We start from the raw sequence: 18,348 nt of genomic DNA, 5'->3' as shown, positions 1-18,348 counted from the left end.
TCTGGCAACTCTTCCATGAAGCCCAGCTTTATGGAGTGTGCGGCTTATTGTGGTCCAATGGTCAGATCCTCCTTTGTGGTATCTGTGCTGCCTGTCTGATTAACGCCCCCCCCCCCCCCCCCCCCCCCCCCCCCCCGGCCTTTGAGTTCTGGGGAGAGCTTTGTTGTGGTAACGTGTGCTTTCCATCTGAAGATGATGGATTTGATGGTGGTCCAGGGGAAAGTCAAAGATAACTAGATAGATTAAAAGCAAAGGGAGTAAATACTTTTGCAAGGCATTGTATAATACTGATATAAAAAAGTATGCTGCTGGAAAACTATAATGCTTCTTGCTCCACTGCAGAACCTTCTGGTTCCAATAATTTTAATGCATAGTTTTAGAAAATGCTCCTAAATGTGATAACATTAATAGCTGGGATGAATGTTACTCTCGACAGTCATGACAAAAATAATTTGTATTCCTACATCCCTACTTGCATTAACACTAAAAACATTTCTTTTCAAGTCACTGCAGTGCATCATAAAATAGTTGACTCTGGATGTAAGGTTGATGGATTAAAGCAATGTGAAGGATACAATAAATGATGGACAGACAAGTGAATAGATGACACAGTGATGAATGGATGTAGAGTAATGGAGGGCAGAAAAACAAGCCAATATCAAGGCTCTAGTATGCACGATAAACACACATACTCATGTCCCCTGGGCTGTGGCTTGGTAAAACTTATTATCTGCAGTATCCATCATTTAGACCCCAACTCTTTATAAAAGCTGAATCCTAAGTGTGTGCTGTACGTTAATCCATACTTAATTTAATTAGGGAGGAGAGCAGGAAGAAACAATTTCGCTTCCATGAATGCAGTCTTTTTAATCATCATGTAAAAGATAATACAGATTAATTACTGATGCATGTGACACTCAGCTCTGTGTAAAAAAAAACTGATATGTAAGGTTGGTTATAGTGTGGAAGAGTTGAAAAAAGAACAGAAAATCAGGAAAGAGCAAATATAAATACGTGTTTTTTTTTTAAGTTTGGGAATATGAGCTTGCATGGGTGCATGGAGTTCAGATTGTCAGTAGTATAGATTTGTCTGCCAAACATCCTTCACTATTGTAGAGCCAAGAAACAATGGCCTTGATGTGACTACAAACTGCTCAATATGCTTTTGTTGGGCATGTTCTCTCTTTTTCTCTTCAGAGCTCAGTGCTAGTGAAAGGCTTTTACAAAATTTCTGCAGAGGCAAGACAAGGTAAAAAACAGACATTATTTTGTTATCCAGATTGCTGACAACCAACTGGAGTCAAAAGATAATCTTGTCAGCAATGGACCCGCTTGCTCTTATAAGTACGGCAAATAGGTGCCAAGTTGACCGAGATCTGAATTTGACCAGCAGGGGCTAACATGAGGGAAAGCTGCATCTCTGAGCCTTTCATTAAGACCAGACAAGATACCTAATATCCATACTGTGTATCTGCGACGGCTGCTCAGTGAGGGGAAAATAATATGTTCATGATGGATTTTAATCGGAACTGAAATCATCCCTACTTAAAACAATCACTCACTAACCACAAATGGGCTTAAACCCGGATGACTGAGAATTTGCACGGGCAATCACTCACTCAGTGTGAAAAAAACAAAGCACTCCAAGAGTAATGAATAAGAACATTTCCCTAATAACTTTTTGTTGAATTTTCTCTTGAAAAATAAATTATTCAAATGTGGCTTATTAATTTAAAATGTATTAAATATAAATTACTTTATATAGAAATAAACACAAATTTAGGAATTCAGTGAAGTAAAACAGTTTCTAGAAAAGAAAATACTAAGTTGAAAAGAAATTAGAAAATCTTTTAAAAAATCAAAAAAGGAAATACGTTTCAAAATATATCAATCAATTATAATTAGTCAAGAAAATCAAACAATTATTAATTGTCACAACTAATGAAAATAGAGTAGGTTATTTTGAGAAAATTGATTTTCTCCCTGTTCAGTGCAGCAACTGAAAGACCCAATGCATGTGACTAAAATGTATTTAATATGTTCAAGAAATGAGTCACTTTTGTGTACACTTGTTTATAAATGAACCCGTCCTCGGATGGCTTCTTCTATCAGGATAACTAACCGTGTCAGAAAGTTCAAATAATCTCAAACTGGTTTCTTGACTAAGAGTTTGGTGTGCTCCAGTGGCTCCAAATTAACAAAATGTCAATCCCTACAGAGCACTTTTAGAATGTGTAAGAGATTCACAGCATGGATGTGAAGCAGACAAAGTTGCAAGAACTGTGTGATTCTCCCTTGTCAACATGTACCTAAACCTGAGGAATGTTTCTAAAACCTTGAAGAATCTATTGCCACAAAGACTCGAGGCAGTTTTAAAGTGACAAGGGTGTCCAACCTTAAGCTAGCACTCTGGATATAATGAAGTGGCTGGCGATTATGTATATGTATATATATATATATATATATATATATATATATATATATATATATATATATATATATATATATATATAGCAATTCACATGAAGGGCTCTACTGCTAATTTGTTACATACCACAAATGTTGGGAACGGCGGTCCTAAACCTGTCCAGTTCCCTAGGGTTGAATAAAAAGGATATGGACGCAATGACATAATGTACCTATGATGTTATTAATGTCTGCAAAGCAAATAAATGCCAACTCTTTACAATAAAAGTATTTCACAAGATATAAGCACAAGACTAGATGTAAGTGCAATATGATGACTCCTTGACAGAGTCTATCAGGCAATACTGCTCTGTGTGGCATGATGGGACTGAAATTGAGATGACTCATCTTTCAGTCTAACAGTGTTTGTGTGCCAAGGTACGACTGAAAAAGAAGTCTCTTCTTGCAAAGAATATGTGGATTACTTGTCTCAAATTGTTCCTTTTGCTTGAATTTAATACGATTGTTGCAAAATAATGTGGTATAAAAAAAATCCTACAGAAAAGATTACAAGAGACATTTAAAAAAGTGAAATAGGCATGTTTTTTTTGCTTTAGCACTCATTTATAGAATTATGGAAACATTTTCAAATTCACTGCATGGAAATTTAAGGTAATTCTTGGAAAACTAGCAGACATGTTATAAAAATCCATGATCAGATTTTCCACTGAATTTCATTTGAAACTTATGCTGTTTTGAAAAACAACTCCCGAGTCAGGCTTTTGTGCCTGGAAGGATTTTATATTTTTGCATTAGTTATCATAATGTCTTGTCTCAGTTGAATAGGTTGGAAGGCTTTAAGTCCTGTCATGCTAAATTTATGAATCAAGAAGTGATACTCATTCAAAAGTTTAAGTAAAAACTATTCAAAAAATAAATAAAAAGATAAAAACAAACCAATTTTTTTGTAAAAAATTGGAGCTATACATTACCAAATGAAATGATTTACTGGAATAAAAACTAGCTTTAGTGTGAGTGTAGTTCCAATGTAAAAGGGACAAAGTTTATCATGATCTCAGCTCTTAAATCTGTGCTGCGTCAAAGAGTTGCATGAAAAATGCATCAATCAATCATCAATGAATCAGTCACGCACCCGCAATCTCACACACTTCTGTCAGTGAATCTGTAAAATGTCAACAGTACACATGAACGCCTTATGCGACCATATGTTTCATGCCCTTGTGATTCTGCCCGCACTCAGCGGTTCCACACACCTGCTCATACATCTTATGACGTTTCATTATGCTCTCAGTGCCAGTTTGAAGCCAGTGAGTTGTTTCTACACTGGGAAAGTAGTTTTAGAGAAAGTGAAGTCAATTTACATTTTATATCCAACTGTTATACCCACTTTACCTGATCGGTAATTTTTAACCATCGAAACTTCACAGCTCTGAAACACAATCTTCATGCATTAGTCTACACTGTCCAGGTAAGACAATGCACTACTACTCCAAAGAAGCAAAATTAGGACTCCCATGTAATCTAACATATTTGTTAAATAAAACTTTCCCTGGAGATTGCATTGAAATTGCATTTTCCTTCAGATAAATAAACCAGACCAGCACTTGGGATGGAGCAGCCCCTGCAATATTTCTTGGACATCATGTCTAAAAAAAAAAAAAAAAAAAAGACTGTTTAACAATGTCTCTCCATCGGGTTGCATCCACAATCTCCATGGTAACCAACTTATATCCTTAATGTTTCCATTGATGCTTCAGGTTTTTATTCAGGTAGCATCAGGGCTCTCAACACACTTTGCTTTGTGGTCTGGAAGGACTGTCTGAAGGATGTTACAGCTGCTTGCCTGTTAGTAGAGGGTGCAACATATTCAATGAGAAGCAAGAAATTTGTTCCTGCTCCCCCAGCAAATTATGAAATCTTGGCTCTGGGGGTTCTCGCTTCTTGTTCTTGACACAATGTCTGGGCAGAGGTTTTTTATTTCTCGTGGGGTGGCCAACTACTGTTCAGTGATTGGACATGATTTGGATGGCCGTGTTGAAGTTGAAAAAGCAGAAATGCATCTGTTGAACTACTGCAATAGACTGGTGACCTGTCCAGGGCGTACCCCTACTCTCACCCATTGACAGCTGGAGATAGGCACCAGCACCCCTTGGGACCCCACAAGGAATAGACGTGTTAGATAACGGATGGATGGATGGATCTGTTTAACTAAATGCTGTAATTTCCCTGATAAACTGTGGTTTAAGCGGTTGAACTTGCCACCAACCCTCCCCCCCCCAAGTATGTATGGGCAAAACAAACTTTTTCATGTTTTTGCCATCCCGACAACAACAAATTTCTCGGTTCTTGTGGAGTACGTAGCAAGCTTAAGTCATTTCAAAAGCGTTGCTATGAAGCATAAACAAATAAACAGTACCCCAGTCACTTACTTGGCTGTGTGTTTATGGATGTAAGTAATCTACTTAATTATCAAGCTGACAAAAATGAGCAGAAAATGCTTTTTTTTATTTATTTTTTTTATTTTGCATATAGGTCACTTCTAAGCCCGGCCTGGACCATAGTTCTACTGCCCAAATGTATCCACAGTCAGTCCTCTCTGTCAGTTGGCTGCCTTCTCAGCATTTTGAAATACAGCTTTCTCCTCTATAACCAGCGCTCTATTATCTTACCATCCATTAGTAAGGGTTACCCTAATCTACAACAAGAACCAGCGTGAGGTGGTAAATTAAGTTTAGATTTACTGAAGCAAGAGACAACTTTTGGAAACTTGGCCAAAATACCAAGAATGTATATTATGAACATAAATTTACCAGACACCTCTATTTGTCTTTTATGTAACGTTCTCCAATAGAATGTGCTTCTGACATAAACTAATCTATATGCGTGTCTGACAGCTGTATCACACGTTGTATAATTGTCAGCAAGCTCTGATTCTCGAGGCACGACATAGTGCTGCAGCTCAGGAGGTGTCCTTTGAAGTGATGCTGTGACACACTGGCCACAGCAATAATTAGTGCCGTAAGCCAACACGACTTTAATAATGATCTGAAAGGCTTTTGTTAGAAAGTAGCAGGGGTTCAGCATAAATGAGTCTCTGTTTATAGGATTGAGGTGTGACTTCCATCCACTCTGACTAGTTGTTTATTCATGTATCTCTTGTTTATTTGTTTGACACCATGGACGGCTCAGGTCTTTTAAAGTTTGTTAACAAACGTGTTTAGGTTTAGGCACTCCAATTAACTGGTTACCAGAAGAGTAAAGTCTCATCTTTTCCTCGCAGTTTAATCCCTGAAAAAAGTATCAAAAAGAGCATCTCAGAGCCAATCCTACTGAATCATGAGATCACTAACGTTTTGAAACAGGAAATAGAAATTCTGGTGCTTGGTTTATTGCTGTTTCACATTCATTTAAGCTTTAGTAGTTTAGATACATGTAGTTTTAAATTTGAAAAAGAAACCTTAATACCTCCTCAGTGTTACCATAAGCTTTGGAACAATTCTGTTATTCTATTCTATGTGAATATTGCACTTTTAGAGACAACATAGTTTAACAGTGTGATAAAGTTAAGTTTAAATTCAAAACAATATATAAAAAAGTTTTAACTCTAACATTTGATTATTTATTTTCACAATTTATATCTGACAAAGCTTTAATCATATGAGTTTAGTTAAAACAATAGGTTTTCTATAAGTGCTTTTCATTTAAGGATGTGCATTCTGAGCCGGTGTTTCACCAAAAACCTTTCATTATAATTATGTAATGACAGTAAAGACTCTTGATTCTTGTTTTTCTTTTTTATTATGCATGCAGGCTACCATTAGCGTATCTTGTTGCAGTTTCAGTGAAATTATTGTGCTTTTAGGAAAGGAGTTACAGTATTAATTGCTATTAACACTATACAAAATTGGAGATGTCAGAATAACACAGAGTTTAATAACATTACAGATTGTTTTACTATTAATCATAAAATTATCATCAAAGCATTGTCTTGTGTGCTTAAATCTTTTTTGAACTACAGAAATTTAAGAAGAATGAGCTGTATAAATGTCTACTTGTTTAGCAAGCACAGCTTGTACCTGAATCATCCAATCCCAAGAGTCGTGACCATTAAGTGTAAACTTGTTAGTCATCTTCTCTTCCTCTCGCCCATCCTCAACATCCTCCCAAGGCCGTCTCCCTCCCCGCAAGGTTTTGATTTTCAATAAACTCACAGAGAAGAAACTGAATAAGAAAAAAAAGTTGCTACTTCAATGTGTGGGCTAAATGAGCTGCGCATTAACAATTTATCTCTTCTGCTTTTTCTCACCACCATCTTTCCACACTTTTTCCTCACTCTTTGATCCGTCTACATCTGGTTCTGATTTCCATTATCCTCTCTCCATGCAGGGGATGAAGTGGTTTAGCACCATGTCCCTCGGCAGCAAAAGGAGCAAGAGGAGGAGTAGAAGGAGCAGCAGTCATAGCAGTGGAGGTGAAAGTGCGCTGCTCTCCTTGGCCCTTCTGGTGGCGGTGACAGTCATGGTGGACCCAGTGGCAGCGCAAAAGCAGCGGACTGGCAGTGGTTCGGAGAAAGTGCCAGTCCTGAACATCGCTGTGATCCTGGGGCGCACGCGCTACATCTCAGACCGTGACATCCGGGCCCTGTGGAGCAAAGAGGACCCTATCGACGTCAACGTGGTCACACTGCTGGTCAACGAGACTGACCCAAAAAGCATCATCACCCACATGTGCGACTTGATGTCAGGGACCAAGATCCACGGTGTGGTGTTTGGGGATGGCACCGATCAAGAGGCCATTGCCCAGATTTTGGATTTTATTTCCTCACAGACACTCATTCCCATTTTGGGCATTCATGGAGGGTCGTCCATGATCATGGCTGACAAGGTATGTGACCAGATTAGAAATGTGGCATTGAGTGAGTCCTGAGACCGTTCTACTTAAAGCATAGTATGGATGAAGGGATGAATGATGGAACAGTTTTGTGTGACTTGTATGGAAATGATTTTGTGAAATGTCTTGCTTTTCATATTTGAATGTGAGTCCTCTGGGTAGCAGGAAATATCTTACTAACTGTAGAGAGCCCATTTTGCAGTTAGCTGTAACAAAAAAAAAACAAAAAAAAAAAAAAAACTCGATTTCACTCTGTATCTAGGGAAAGGAGAAAAGGAACAAATCAGACTGTGACAGGTGGAAATGATGTGAAGGAGGTAAACCGGATAGGTGAATATGAGGAAAAGAACATTTTTTGGAGACACAGAACAATTTGACAACTGTTGGTGAACAGGATCAAAAAAGAAAGTGGTCCTGTATAAAAATGATAAAAATATAGGGTGTCGCCTGTTGGCTAACACCAAGTACATAGTCCAAGGAGATCTAATATCATGAATCCCCTTTTCACCATGCAAAATTTCTATCAGTAGAGGTGAAAGAGGCTTGATTGGTCTCCTCATCTGAATAAGCAATGCTTGCTGGGCTGCCAATCAAGTTGAACCTAAAAAGGAAAAAGACTGAGCAGCTCATGATTGCGTGGATTCATATGCCAGTGATGAGATCCTTATTCATCACATGTATTATAAACCTATACTTAATGTATTTTTACCAGAAGATCAAAAGGGGTTTTCCACCAGAAATAGCCATGTAGAGGTAACATTATGTTTAGTGTTATATTTACAATGCGGAAAAATTAAAAGACGTCCATCTTTTGTGTGAAATATGATAGGGTTCATATAAAAGTAGAATAAAAAGACACTCATTCCAGAAATTCTTGAATTTACGGACCCCGAAAGAGGAAAAGTGATTATTGTCATTTATTATTGTTAATAACTGTAGAGATAAATAGCCATAGAAAGGACTTTTTCTGGATATTTTTTATTTATTTGTTATTATCTTCTTTATACTTTTACTATGGTTCTGATTCCTATTTGGAGCAATTGATTCTCTGCAACATTACACAGTATGATTCCTAAAATCCCTCTAAGCTGACATTATGCTGACATGTGGGTAGATACTGAAGAAATAAAATCACATTTCATCACAGTAGACTGGGTCCAGAATATGACGATTACTTTAAACCATCGGACGTCAAAGCGGATAAGAAACACCTCCTTGTCGGTACAATTGCAAGTAACTGCAAGTAATATTTATGAACAGCCTGATAACTAAAAAAAAGTTTAGTTATCAGGTTTTAGCCAGCTGACCGCCAGTGTGCAGAAACAGGTACATTGAGGTGTTGCACAACATTATGTTATGCTCTGTAGAGCTGGTCACTGCCTAACTTTAAAAGGACCCATGTGTAGTGAGCCTGCTACATAGTGCGTATACCAAGTATGAAATGGTCGGTGCTCTATTTTTTCAACAGCAGTACACAAAAGGAAATGATTCCCTTCTCAGTTTTACATCATTCATTGTATAAATCACAAATAACAACCCTCAGATGGGCATGACAGTACCCCCCCCCCCCCCCCCCACACACACACACACACACACCTCCTTTCCTCATGCAACATATTGTTTGTTTGGACAGAGTTGGAACATGAACGACCTATTACAACTGGGACTGACTGCAAGTGACACCTGTCTGCATGGTTGCTGTCTACAAGCAGGAACACAGTCACTACCAGCTCCTGACCATTGCTTTTTGTCTGCTCAAACATAATCTTTTTTGTTGTGCGTAAAACAATAAGGCAGTAGTCATTCTATAAAAAGGGCCATTTTTTTGTACTACAGAAATTACAACTATAATTGAGTTAATTGCGGGGAAAAAAATGCTTTAAATTGCTTGAGAAATCAATATGTTATTGTCAGTTTAATGGTGGAAATTATGTCTGTGTAATTGCCGAGAACACATTCACCTAGAATGACATGCTTTGTTATTGTTCATGTGTCTTTTCATCTGCAGTATAGTTCCTTCAAAAAAAAAAAAAAAACTCCCCTCCAGGGGTTTTATCACAAGTATTGTGCTTCTATAGATCTCTATTAATTTGCAATCCTCTTCACTCAATATCTACGTATTAAAGAATACCACAATTGTGGATTAGCACTCACATTAAGAGTGTCCTCCTTCCAATTTTATGCAGAGTGGTTCTGCGGATTTCATACCAATTCAGAACTCCTGCTTCCCTGTAACGCCTGTGGCTGGTAGAGAAATTTCGGATATTTATCCCGTTTGCTTAAAGTAAATACATATGTTGTTTAAAGATTCCACAGTAATGGTTTATTGATCCTGTAATGGCACATATGGCATGAGAGGTGAGGAGCATTAAGGGGAAAGGAGATAAGTTTGAAGAGGGTGCAGAGGAAGAGGAAAAGGGTGGTGTAAAATAAAGGAGGTGGAGAGGGGAAACGGAGAGATAGAGGGGTGAGGGATAATCCCTTATTGTGACCAGGGGTGATCTTGAGTGGAAAAAGGGATTACTGAATATACTGAATGGTACACTCCAATGGTACACTTCACTCCGACTATTTCAGTAGCTCACATGTAGTGCCTTATTTTAGTACTTTCAAGGTTTGTTTTTCTGCATCTTTATACAGTTCTTAATTAATTTGTTGCTAATTTGTGGCGGTAGGCTTTTCCTTTTTGTTTATAAAAAAACTATGAGGAGTCATGTCCTTGACCACTGCTTCAACCAATGGAACATCTGAAGAAAATAATCCGCATTACAGATGACAATTCAGTGTTGAATAATGGAAAATATGTTACCAGTCTATTTGGAATTATTTCCCTGTGAACTGACATTAATTAGTTGATTTAGGCTAGACGTCCAGGCAAGGCCAGAAATGTAGGAGTCTTTAAATTTGAATATGTATCGGGGCTCATATGCAGAACAAACTGCCCCTGCTGTTTCTTTAACTCAAATGCTGGGTTCATACTGTTAAAAATGAAGCTATTTTGTAGTTTAGCTAGACTTGTGCCTAGAGATTTCCAATGTTTGTTGTTTTTTAAAGCCGACGAGCAAACAATTTAGTCACGATTCGGATTACTATTTAATAAGTATAACCAACAAGCATTTCGGCGTTCTCTTGCAATAAGCGGTCATTGATTATTTATTTTAGAAGAAGAAATAATAAAGCAATGTGTGAGTAAGAGAGCAGTTGTTATGAAAAACAGTTTCATTGATCTAGAACCAAGGCAAACTTAGGGTGTTTACATTTTAACCGGTCTTTAGTATCCTATATTAGCAGTTAGGAATATTCTTATACAGTATAACATTATGACTTTACAATACTTGCAATGTCAAAATATTGTGTTAGCGACTTTAGATCCCACTACAAACAGAGTTTGCCCACTTAAAATGCCCAGTTAGTTAACAAAAGCTAGAGTTAGCTATGTTCAACCTTGCTTTCTCAATATCAATATAGATAAGTAGTTAGAATTTTATGTAGGTTGTATATCAGGTATGAATTTAGTCATTCAAATTAAATTATTTAAATTAAGGCTTATTAGAAATGAACACTATTGACAAATTGTAATATGATTTTTTTCTTTTACTGCTGAATTGAACAAATGTTGAGTTTAACAAACTGAGCATTTGTTTAGCAAGCCATATAACCGGAACTGATTCCAACCCTTGAGACATTAGTCCCTTAAATGTATTTTTGAGTTGAAAACTAACCCAGTATGCTGGATGAAACTCACAACTCAACTCTACTGTGGCAGATCAACCCAGAATCAGATTGGTCCATATTTCACTTGGTTAACAAGAATGACCCAAGCAAGTTTAAAGGGTGTATATTATATTCAATTTTAATTTTGATCTCAGGTCAAAATATATATATATATATAAAAAAATAACAATAAAGCTGGGCAAAGGATCTGGTATGTCACATATTATGTTAAGAAAAATAAAGACATTTATTTTTTCCACTCCAGGGGATTTATATCAACTTCTCACCCTCGGTGAGTAACATTTATACAGTTACCCAGCGAGGCAGCGGAGTCTTGTTGGCGCACGTTTTCCCTAATCCTCATGTGAATTATGAAGAGAGATTTGTCTTAAATGATTATGTCTTGTAAGGCCCACAGTGCATTTGTCTATTCTCGATTATGCATTCTTTCTCAGCAGTGCATGAAGATGTTTAAAATGTCCCAGGGTTTGTGTGCTTTAGTGGTGCTGTTGGATGAGCTGGACCCAGTGTGGGTATAAATGAGAGGGCTTTGTCTTAGTGTACCGCTTAAAGGCAGAATCTTCAGGTGCTGATGACTTCATCTCAAAATTATTTTCTCGTCAAGCTTGTGAAAATGAGATATGAGAGTTTTACCTTTAAAAAAGTGAGGCTTTGCATAATTCTCCTTTCCCGTCTTTCTTTCTTTCTCTCTCTGCCCCTCTCTCTCACAGCCTTGCTTGTTTATTAGATAAATGTTGCTCCATCTCTTTGTGTTTGTCCCTCCCATACATCTCTAAGGCTTTGTTGAATAATGCACAGTTGCCTGTATTGAAAAGAATACATTATTGATTAGGGAAAGAATTATCCTTCCCTACTGCAGTCTAAGCAGTCTTGCTGGAATGTACCACCCCAACAAACCCCTTTAATACCTCATGAGAGAAAAAAAAAATGTTTCATAATCTCTTTGCTTTGCTTTCGTCTTTTTCGTTTTTTTCCCCCTCTCTTATACATCTTCAGCGCCCTGTTAAGACTTGCTTCCTAATTTATTCACCATGTGTAATTGGGAGGGTGGATATCACGGCTGTCTTGTTGACTGCCATCATTTAATTCTTTCTTTAAATGGTTTTTGACACGTTCAAAGGTCAGTAATGGAATCTGGATCTTAGTCATGTGCATTTCCTATCTGACATGTTCTTCTGAAGCAGATATTGTCTTTTGCCTTTTTTTTTTTTTTAAAAAAAGCATGTCTCATAAATCAAATATACCACATATGCACTCTAGCGGGACCCATTTCTATTTTTCCCAAAAAGAGACATGGTTTCACCCCCTAGGTAAAAGCAATAAAAATGCTCTGAGATTCATCAGTGCATTCAAGTGTCTTTGCCCTGTGCTGCTTCTTCGCGCACACCCGAAGCTCAAAGTGGTCGCACCTTAACATTCATCCCCAGAGCAAGTTAAAATTGACACTTCATTATGCATCTGACAATTAATTAGCAGCACAAAATTAAAACAAATGAATTAATATAGAGCCTGGTGCACTGAGGAGCGTTTCCATGCATTCAAGGGTCTGGAAGTAAAAGAGTCTTTTACTTCCACCTTTTTATTGAACTGCTTTTTGCTCTCCGTGTAGCGGCTTTGGGCTGCCTCAGTATAGCAGAATAAAGCAGGTAATATTTACGACAATGAGAAGTAGACATGGAGTTATTTGAGATTTGCATGATATGAATGGTATTCGAAACAAAAAAGCCATGCCGTGATCTCTCTGCTTTTATTTAAATCAGAAAAGCAAAAGATTATTCTGAATGTTGCTAAAATGTTATACAATATTGATTACTGCAGTTATGCTGTATAAATCTATACCATTTAGTCATGTCACAATAGTCATATTAGCAGCAGCACCTATATATTATGATATTCATGTATTTTATGGGTTGAAAAAAAGTGAGGGGGTGTATACAGGGGAAACTATTGATATTTTTTAGCAAGGTTTGTGATATATTGTTTGTATGTCTTTTGAGTTTTTAAACAATGTGTGTAGTATGTCGTACAGTCAGGTTTTAGGTGTTTTGGGGGTGGTGCAACATGCATGTTTTTAATTCATCAAGGCTTAAAGTTTATTCAATTAAATTTTATTTATATAGCGGCAATTCATGATACATGTCATCTCATGCCACTTTCCAAAGTCAAATTCAATCAGATTATACAGATTGGTCAAAAAGTTTTCGATCTAAGGAAACCCAGTAGATTGCATCAAGTCTTGACAAGCAACGTTCACTCCTCCTGAAAGAGCATAGAGCCACAGGGACAGTCGTCTGCATTGTTGATGGCTTTGTAGCAATCCCTCATTTAGACAAAGAATGTGCACAATGAATGTTAATTACATTAGTTGTTTTTTATACATAGATTCAGCCACAGATTTAGAAAGATATGAAAGATAAAGTGTATTAGTAGTTTCTTAGAAACCTGCCACTTTCAACCTCTCTGCTCTTTATAGAGAACCCATCAGACGCAAACAAGCTGGCATGAGTTGGTTATCTCTTCGTGCTATCTTCTCAGGTGACTAGCCTGTAGTCAGCAGCCTAACACTTTCAGTTTGCCAGCTTGCTAGGAAATATTTCCAAACTTCCATAATCAGTTTGTCTTGTGTGCAAGAGGAAAGTATAGACATCATTTTTCAGCCAGCTCACTTTTTTAAACAATAGAGAGAGAAAAAAAACATTTAAAACTGTATCTCTTTAAAACAACCACACAGGTAATCACCCCATGCCCACTAAGTTGCACATTCATACTATGGCCTCACAAAGCTGGCTACTGATAACCAGTGATAACCTATTTATTGCACTACCAGATACCTGGTTATTGCCAGGTGCACTTTTTTTATTGTACTTTTACATCAGCTGTTATGGAGGAAACAAACTGTTACCAGTGAGATGTAACAGGAAGGTCTCTCGCCTCTAAAAACAATCCTCCCTCTCAGCTTCCAGTGTCGTCAGTTAGTTTGAAAGACAAACAGCAGTAGCACCACCTGCGATCTAGTTGCACAAAGTTCCCGTTATTGGTTCTTTCTCACGTCGAGTTTATGCGCTCTGCAAGAGACAGAAAACAAGAGACCTTCTGTCACTTCCTCCCTTCTTCCTGAGCTGTCCTTGTTAATGGAAGTACAGAAATGTTGTGTAATACTTGTTTTGTTTTTTTGAAATTGTGGAATTATTTTATCCTCCTAAAATTAAAAGGCACCTTCTCAGTCAGTGCTGATATATTATTTACTTGTATAGGCCATAAGCATGGCTTGACAGTTCCTGTGCAATTGCAAAACCATACTAGCTGTAAATTACTATTATTAAATATAAAGCTCACACGAGTTATTTAGTATTGCAAGAGTGAGCTGAATCATTAAAAATACAATGGAGTCGTAAAAAGGTTTCATGTGAAGAATGAATGAAGCCTCCAAGTCTTACAATTACAGCAAATGTAAAGAGTTTTTGTATGCGTTTTTCATTTACTGACCACCAGGGGGCATCATCCTTGGTTGGAAAAATAAAGGACTCTATGGTTCCCAATGTGGGTTCCAAAGCTGTAAGTGGGTGGGGTCTAGATACCCTAGTAAAAATATATGTATAATTGGTTAAAGCAGATTTATAAGCTAAATGTTTATGTTTAATGTTAAATGTTGTAAAATATCTAAAATCAACAACAGATACAACAAACAGGGCCATGATGTTTGGATAGGGGACCGTGTCTTTGTTGCCTGAACCAAGAAAAAATAAACTTTTCAAAGAAAACAGGGGCCATTTTGTGTGAGCTGCCACACCTTGCAGCTTGTTACCTCTATGACCATATTATTAATGAGTTAAAAAAAAACTTAATTGTTCCATGTTACGTTGAGAAAATCAGAAGCTGTTTTAATAAATTACAATAATCTCAAATTATAGGACATCACCCCACCCGAAAAAAGAAAAGTAAACCATCTATTTGAAGGATAATCGTTCAGCATTCAATTAAAATCTCTAGCTAAGTGAAATTCGTCTTGTTTTTCTGGTCTAAACATCCTCAAATATTATGACTGCAGCACTGCTAGCAGCTTAAGAAAATAAGAAAATTGAGTCACTGCTTCAAAGGTTCTGGGATTATTTAAAATTATTTAAAATCCATTTATGTCTTTGTGTCATGATTTTGTACCCATCTTTTTCAGGGACGCAACGTTGCCATCCTCTACACCGCATGCCGTGCTGTCTACATGCCAAGTCATACCCTCAACAGGAATGTTTCACATCCACTGTCAAAACTGATCATTTTCAGTAATTCTGGTTTAATCAGGGGTCAAAATGGCTCGCATCTTATAATTCAAATGGCCCGAAGGGGAATCAGTAACAAAATAAATGGAGTGTAATACATAGTTTTTAGATCGCAATATGCAATCAAGTTACATTATATGTGAGATTTGAGTGTTTTTATGACTTTGTTCCTGGAAGGAAATTAGTTCAAAAGAATGGAAAATAAATGAATGCACCATGTTGTTTTTTGTTGATTTTTCGCAGCTCTAGTGGCTCGCTTTCTAGCACAGTAGGCTGAAAGGAAGGGGGTGGAAGAGGGGGAGAGACATGCGGCAAAGGACCGCGGGGTCGGATTCGAACCCGGGTCGACCGCGTCAAGGACTAAGGCCTCTGTACATGGGCACACCACTGAATGCACCATGTTTGAAGTACATGGGTGCAAAATGGTTTGTTTCCAGATATGAAATGAAACTAGTGGGGGACAAAATAACAATGCTTTGGCATAAAATAGGGATAGGCTGCTTTGGACAATAACACATTCTCAATATTTTATGATGGTTGTTATTTATTCTTTTTGAACATTGTTGCCTAATTTATTTTGTACCTTTCTTGAACATATTTCCAGTGAGGTATACAGCTAGCCTCCCACCTTTCTGGTGGGTGCATTATATAAATATACAGTGTCACTGATATTTATATATTCTTTATGTCACTGAAATTCTTAGCCCACATTGTCACTTTTCTATTGTTTTTTTTTAAACCCACGGACATGCTGTCACTTGATAAGTCCTCTACCACCCCTCTGCTCCAGGTCTTTTTTTATTATTATTTTTTTTTTTAGGACTGACTACTCTACATCATTGTAAAGGGAATCCCTCCATCACCATCTCTTACTCAATGTTTCCATTCCGCTAATTAAACTGTGACACACAGTGTACCCACACAGCGGCTCTGTTTATGTAATTAATGGATTCATGGTGCTGATTTCTCTTTGACAGTCCATCCAAGATTTATGAATGCTGTTTCCCCCGTCAATTACAGGTTGGAAAGGTGCTGACTTTGGTTGAAAAGTTTTTCATTATTATAAAATCTTGTCGCTCTTTTATCCGTTAGCGCCGCACACCTGATGTAACTGCCAGCTTTAATGGAGTAGAGTTGTGGGTGTGTGGTGTTACTGTGATCAAAGGACATTATTCATCCGTCCCTGTTGTCTTCCCTCAGGGGGTCTAATTCCACACACACACACACACACACACACACACACACACACACACACACACACACACTTGCACACAAACACACGCAAAAGCATGCTCTGTGATGTTTGCTGCAGCTCACTGGTGCCAAATCACAAATCAGGCAACAAGAGAGAAAGATAGGGTAACATTTCTATAGAAGCATCTATGACTTTGTCCAATTGCGTCAGGGAGATTTTTTTTTTCTTTCGTTTAAATTACAGCAATTTCCCTATTTTCAACCCAATACACTAAAGGGGCTTACTGATCTGCCACAGTCTTACTACTCTGTACATTTAAACTGTGCATTTTTATTTATGTGCACCTGCTGTATCAATGTTTTCGGTACCAACATAATTTATTTTTGTGTCTCTGTAATTGGTTGTGGAGGGAGAAGAGTGCGATAATAGCATCACAGGGGTGTTGTCAGGACCCCTATTACATCAGTAACACTGTCCGCAGTGAGAATCCCATGGTAGCACTTTACTTGTTAGCTCTTTTTACTTTGTGTCCTTCAAGTATAGGGTTCGTGTAAATACGGGCCTGTAAACACAGGAACACTTAAGTGTGTGTGAGAGTGTGTTTCCGCGTTGGATGCGAGTATCTTTTCCGATAGCTGGATTCAGCTGTCTTGAGGATGAGAAATGGCCCCTCACTTCTCAAAGGGAAATCGATTTGGATGAATATGTGCAACAGAGGAAATAGAGCTGTTAGCTTAGAATTTGAGCATTATTTCCACTCTTTTATTTATTCTATATAACCCCATTGTCTGGATTTCTCAGTCAGGGATTTGCAGCACCTACGCACCAAGGAGTGCAATAAACAATCATACAAAGTAACGGTGCTCGCTAAAGTATTTGCGCCGCTTCAACTTTTTTCATATTCTATCACATGACAACCTCAAAGTGTATTTTACAGGTACTTTAGCTTACAGAGCAATGCAAACTGATGCATAATTGTTATTTTAAAGGAAAATGTTAAATAGTTTAGTTCTGTACTCTTCACTCTGGGGGTGGGGGTAAACAAATACACGGCATTTTCGGATTTTTATGCGTGAAAAATCTCAAGTCCTGTATCATCTTTTCACATTTTCACATGCACTACTCTGTTGGTTTATCACATAAAGTCTCAGCAAATATATCAAAGTTGGTACTTTGTCAAAAATGGAAAAGTTTAGAGGGTATGAGTCCTTTTAGGAAATCACTATAAATATTAAAACTCTAGATGAGGTAGAATAGAAAGGTAATGTGGACTGTAAACCAAAGCACCTTCCTCAATATTCATTTGGAAATTCTAAGGGAACAAGACCGACGCCTTATGTTACAGAACGATGAAAGCGTGAATTAATTTTGTTGAAATGCTCCTGTTCTGTTGACATTTGCTTTTGTCTTTAATCTCCTTACTCACTTCATGCGTTTCATCCTTGAGCAGCGACTTACTTCTCTTTCTGAGTGCTGTCTTGGGTCTTCTAAGCCTAACCAACTCTTTCTATATTCCTTTTTTTCAAAATCGCTGCTGCAGCGAGAGATGCTGTGCTTTTCTTTTACTGGCCTGTGGCGTGCACTGATTGATCAGGCTGCATCATGTGTTTGCATGCCAGAGCGCCATTCATTGTTCATCTGCATCACAGGTTTCCTGCACGTTTTTCATGTCTGAATGGAATACTTGTCCAGGCAGAAACTTTCTCTTGTTCTCCAAGTGCTTCAATCAATTGCCATATTGTTCCATTATTTCCTACACTGTATAAACCATTTACACAAAAAACTTGTTTCAGTTTGATACCATTGTTTCATTGTAAGTGTTTTGTC

At 37.6% G+C, this 18,348-nt stretch overlaps 1 protein-coding gene across 2 annotated transcripts in view; it reads left to right on the top strand.

Moving 5' to 3' along the window:
• Positions 1–18,348, top strand: part of grin2aa (glutamate receptor, ionotropic, N-methyl D-aspartate 2A, a) — a 302,450-nt gene that overhangs the window by 10,261 nt on the left and 273,841 nt on the right. Inside the window, exon 2 of one of the 2 annotated variants that reach the window (XM_012876661.3) lies at positions 6,814–7,311. In XM_012876661.3, coding sequence (XP_012732115.2) covers positions 6,817–7,311 — 495 coding nt within the window. In that variant the 5' untranslated portion in view covers positions 6,814–6,816. Of the gene's footprint in view, positions 1–6,807; positions 7,312–18,348 lie in introns of those variants that run through there. The other variant, XM_012876660.3, reaches the window with a different exon arrangement.

This window comes from Fundulus heteroclitus, unplaced genomic scaffold, assembly GCF_011125445.2.
Source record: "Fundulus heteroclitus isolate FHET01 unplaced genomic scaffold, MU-UCD_Fhet_4.1 scaffold_48, whole genome shotgun sequence".
NCBI lineage: Eukaryota > Metazoa > Chordata > Actinopteri > Cyprinodontiformes > Fundulidae > Fundulus > Fundulus heteroclitus.
The sequence above is the reverse complement of the archived record's forward strand: the minus strand, read 5'-3'. Positions and strand labels throughout refer to the sequence as shown.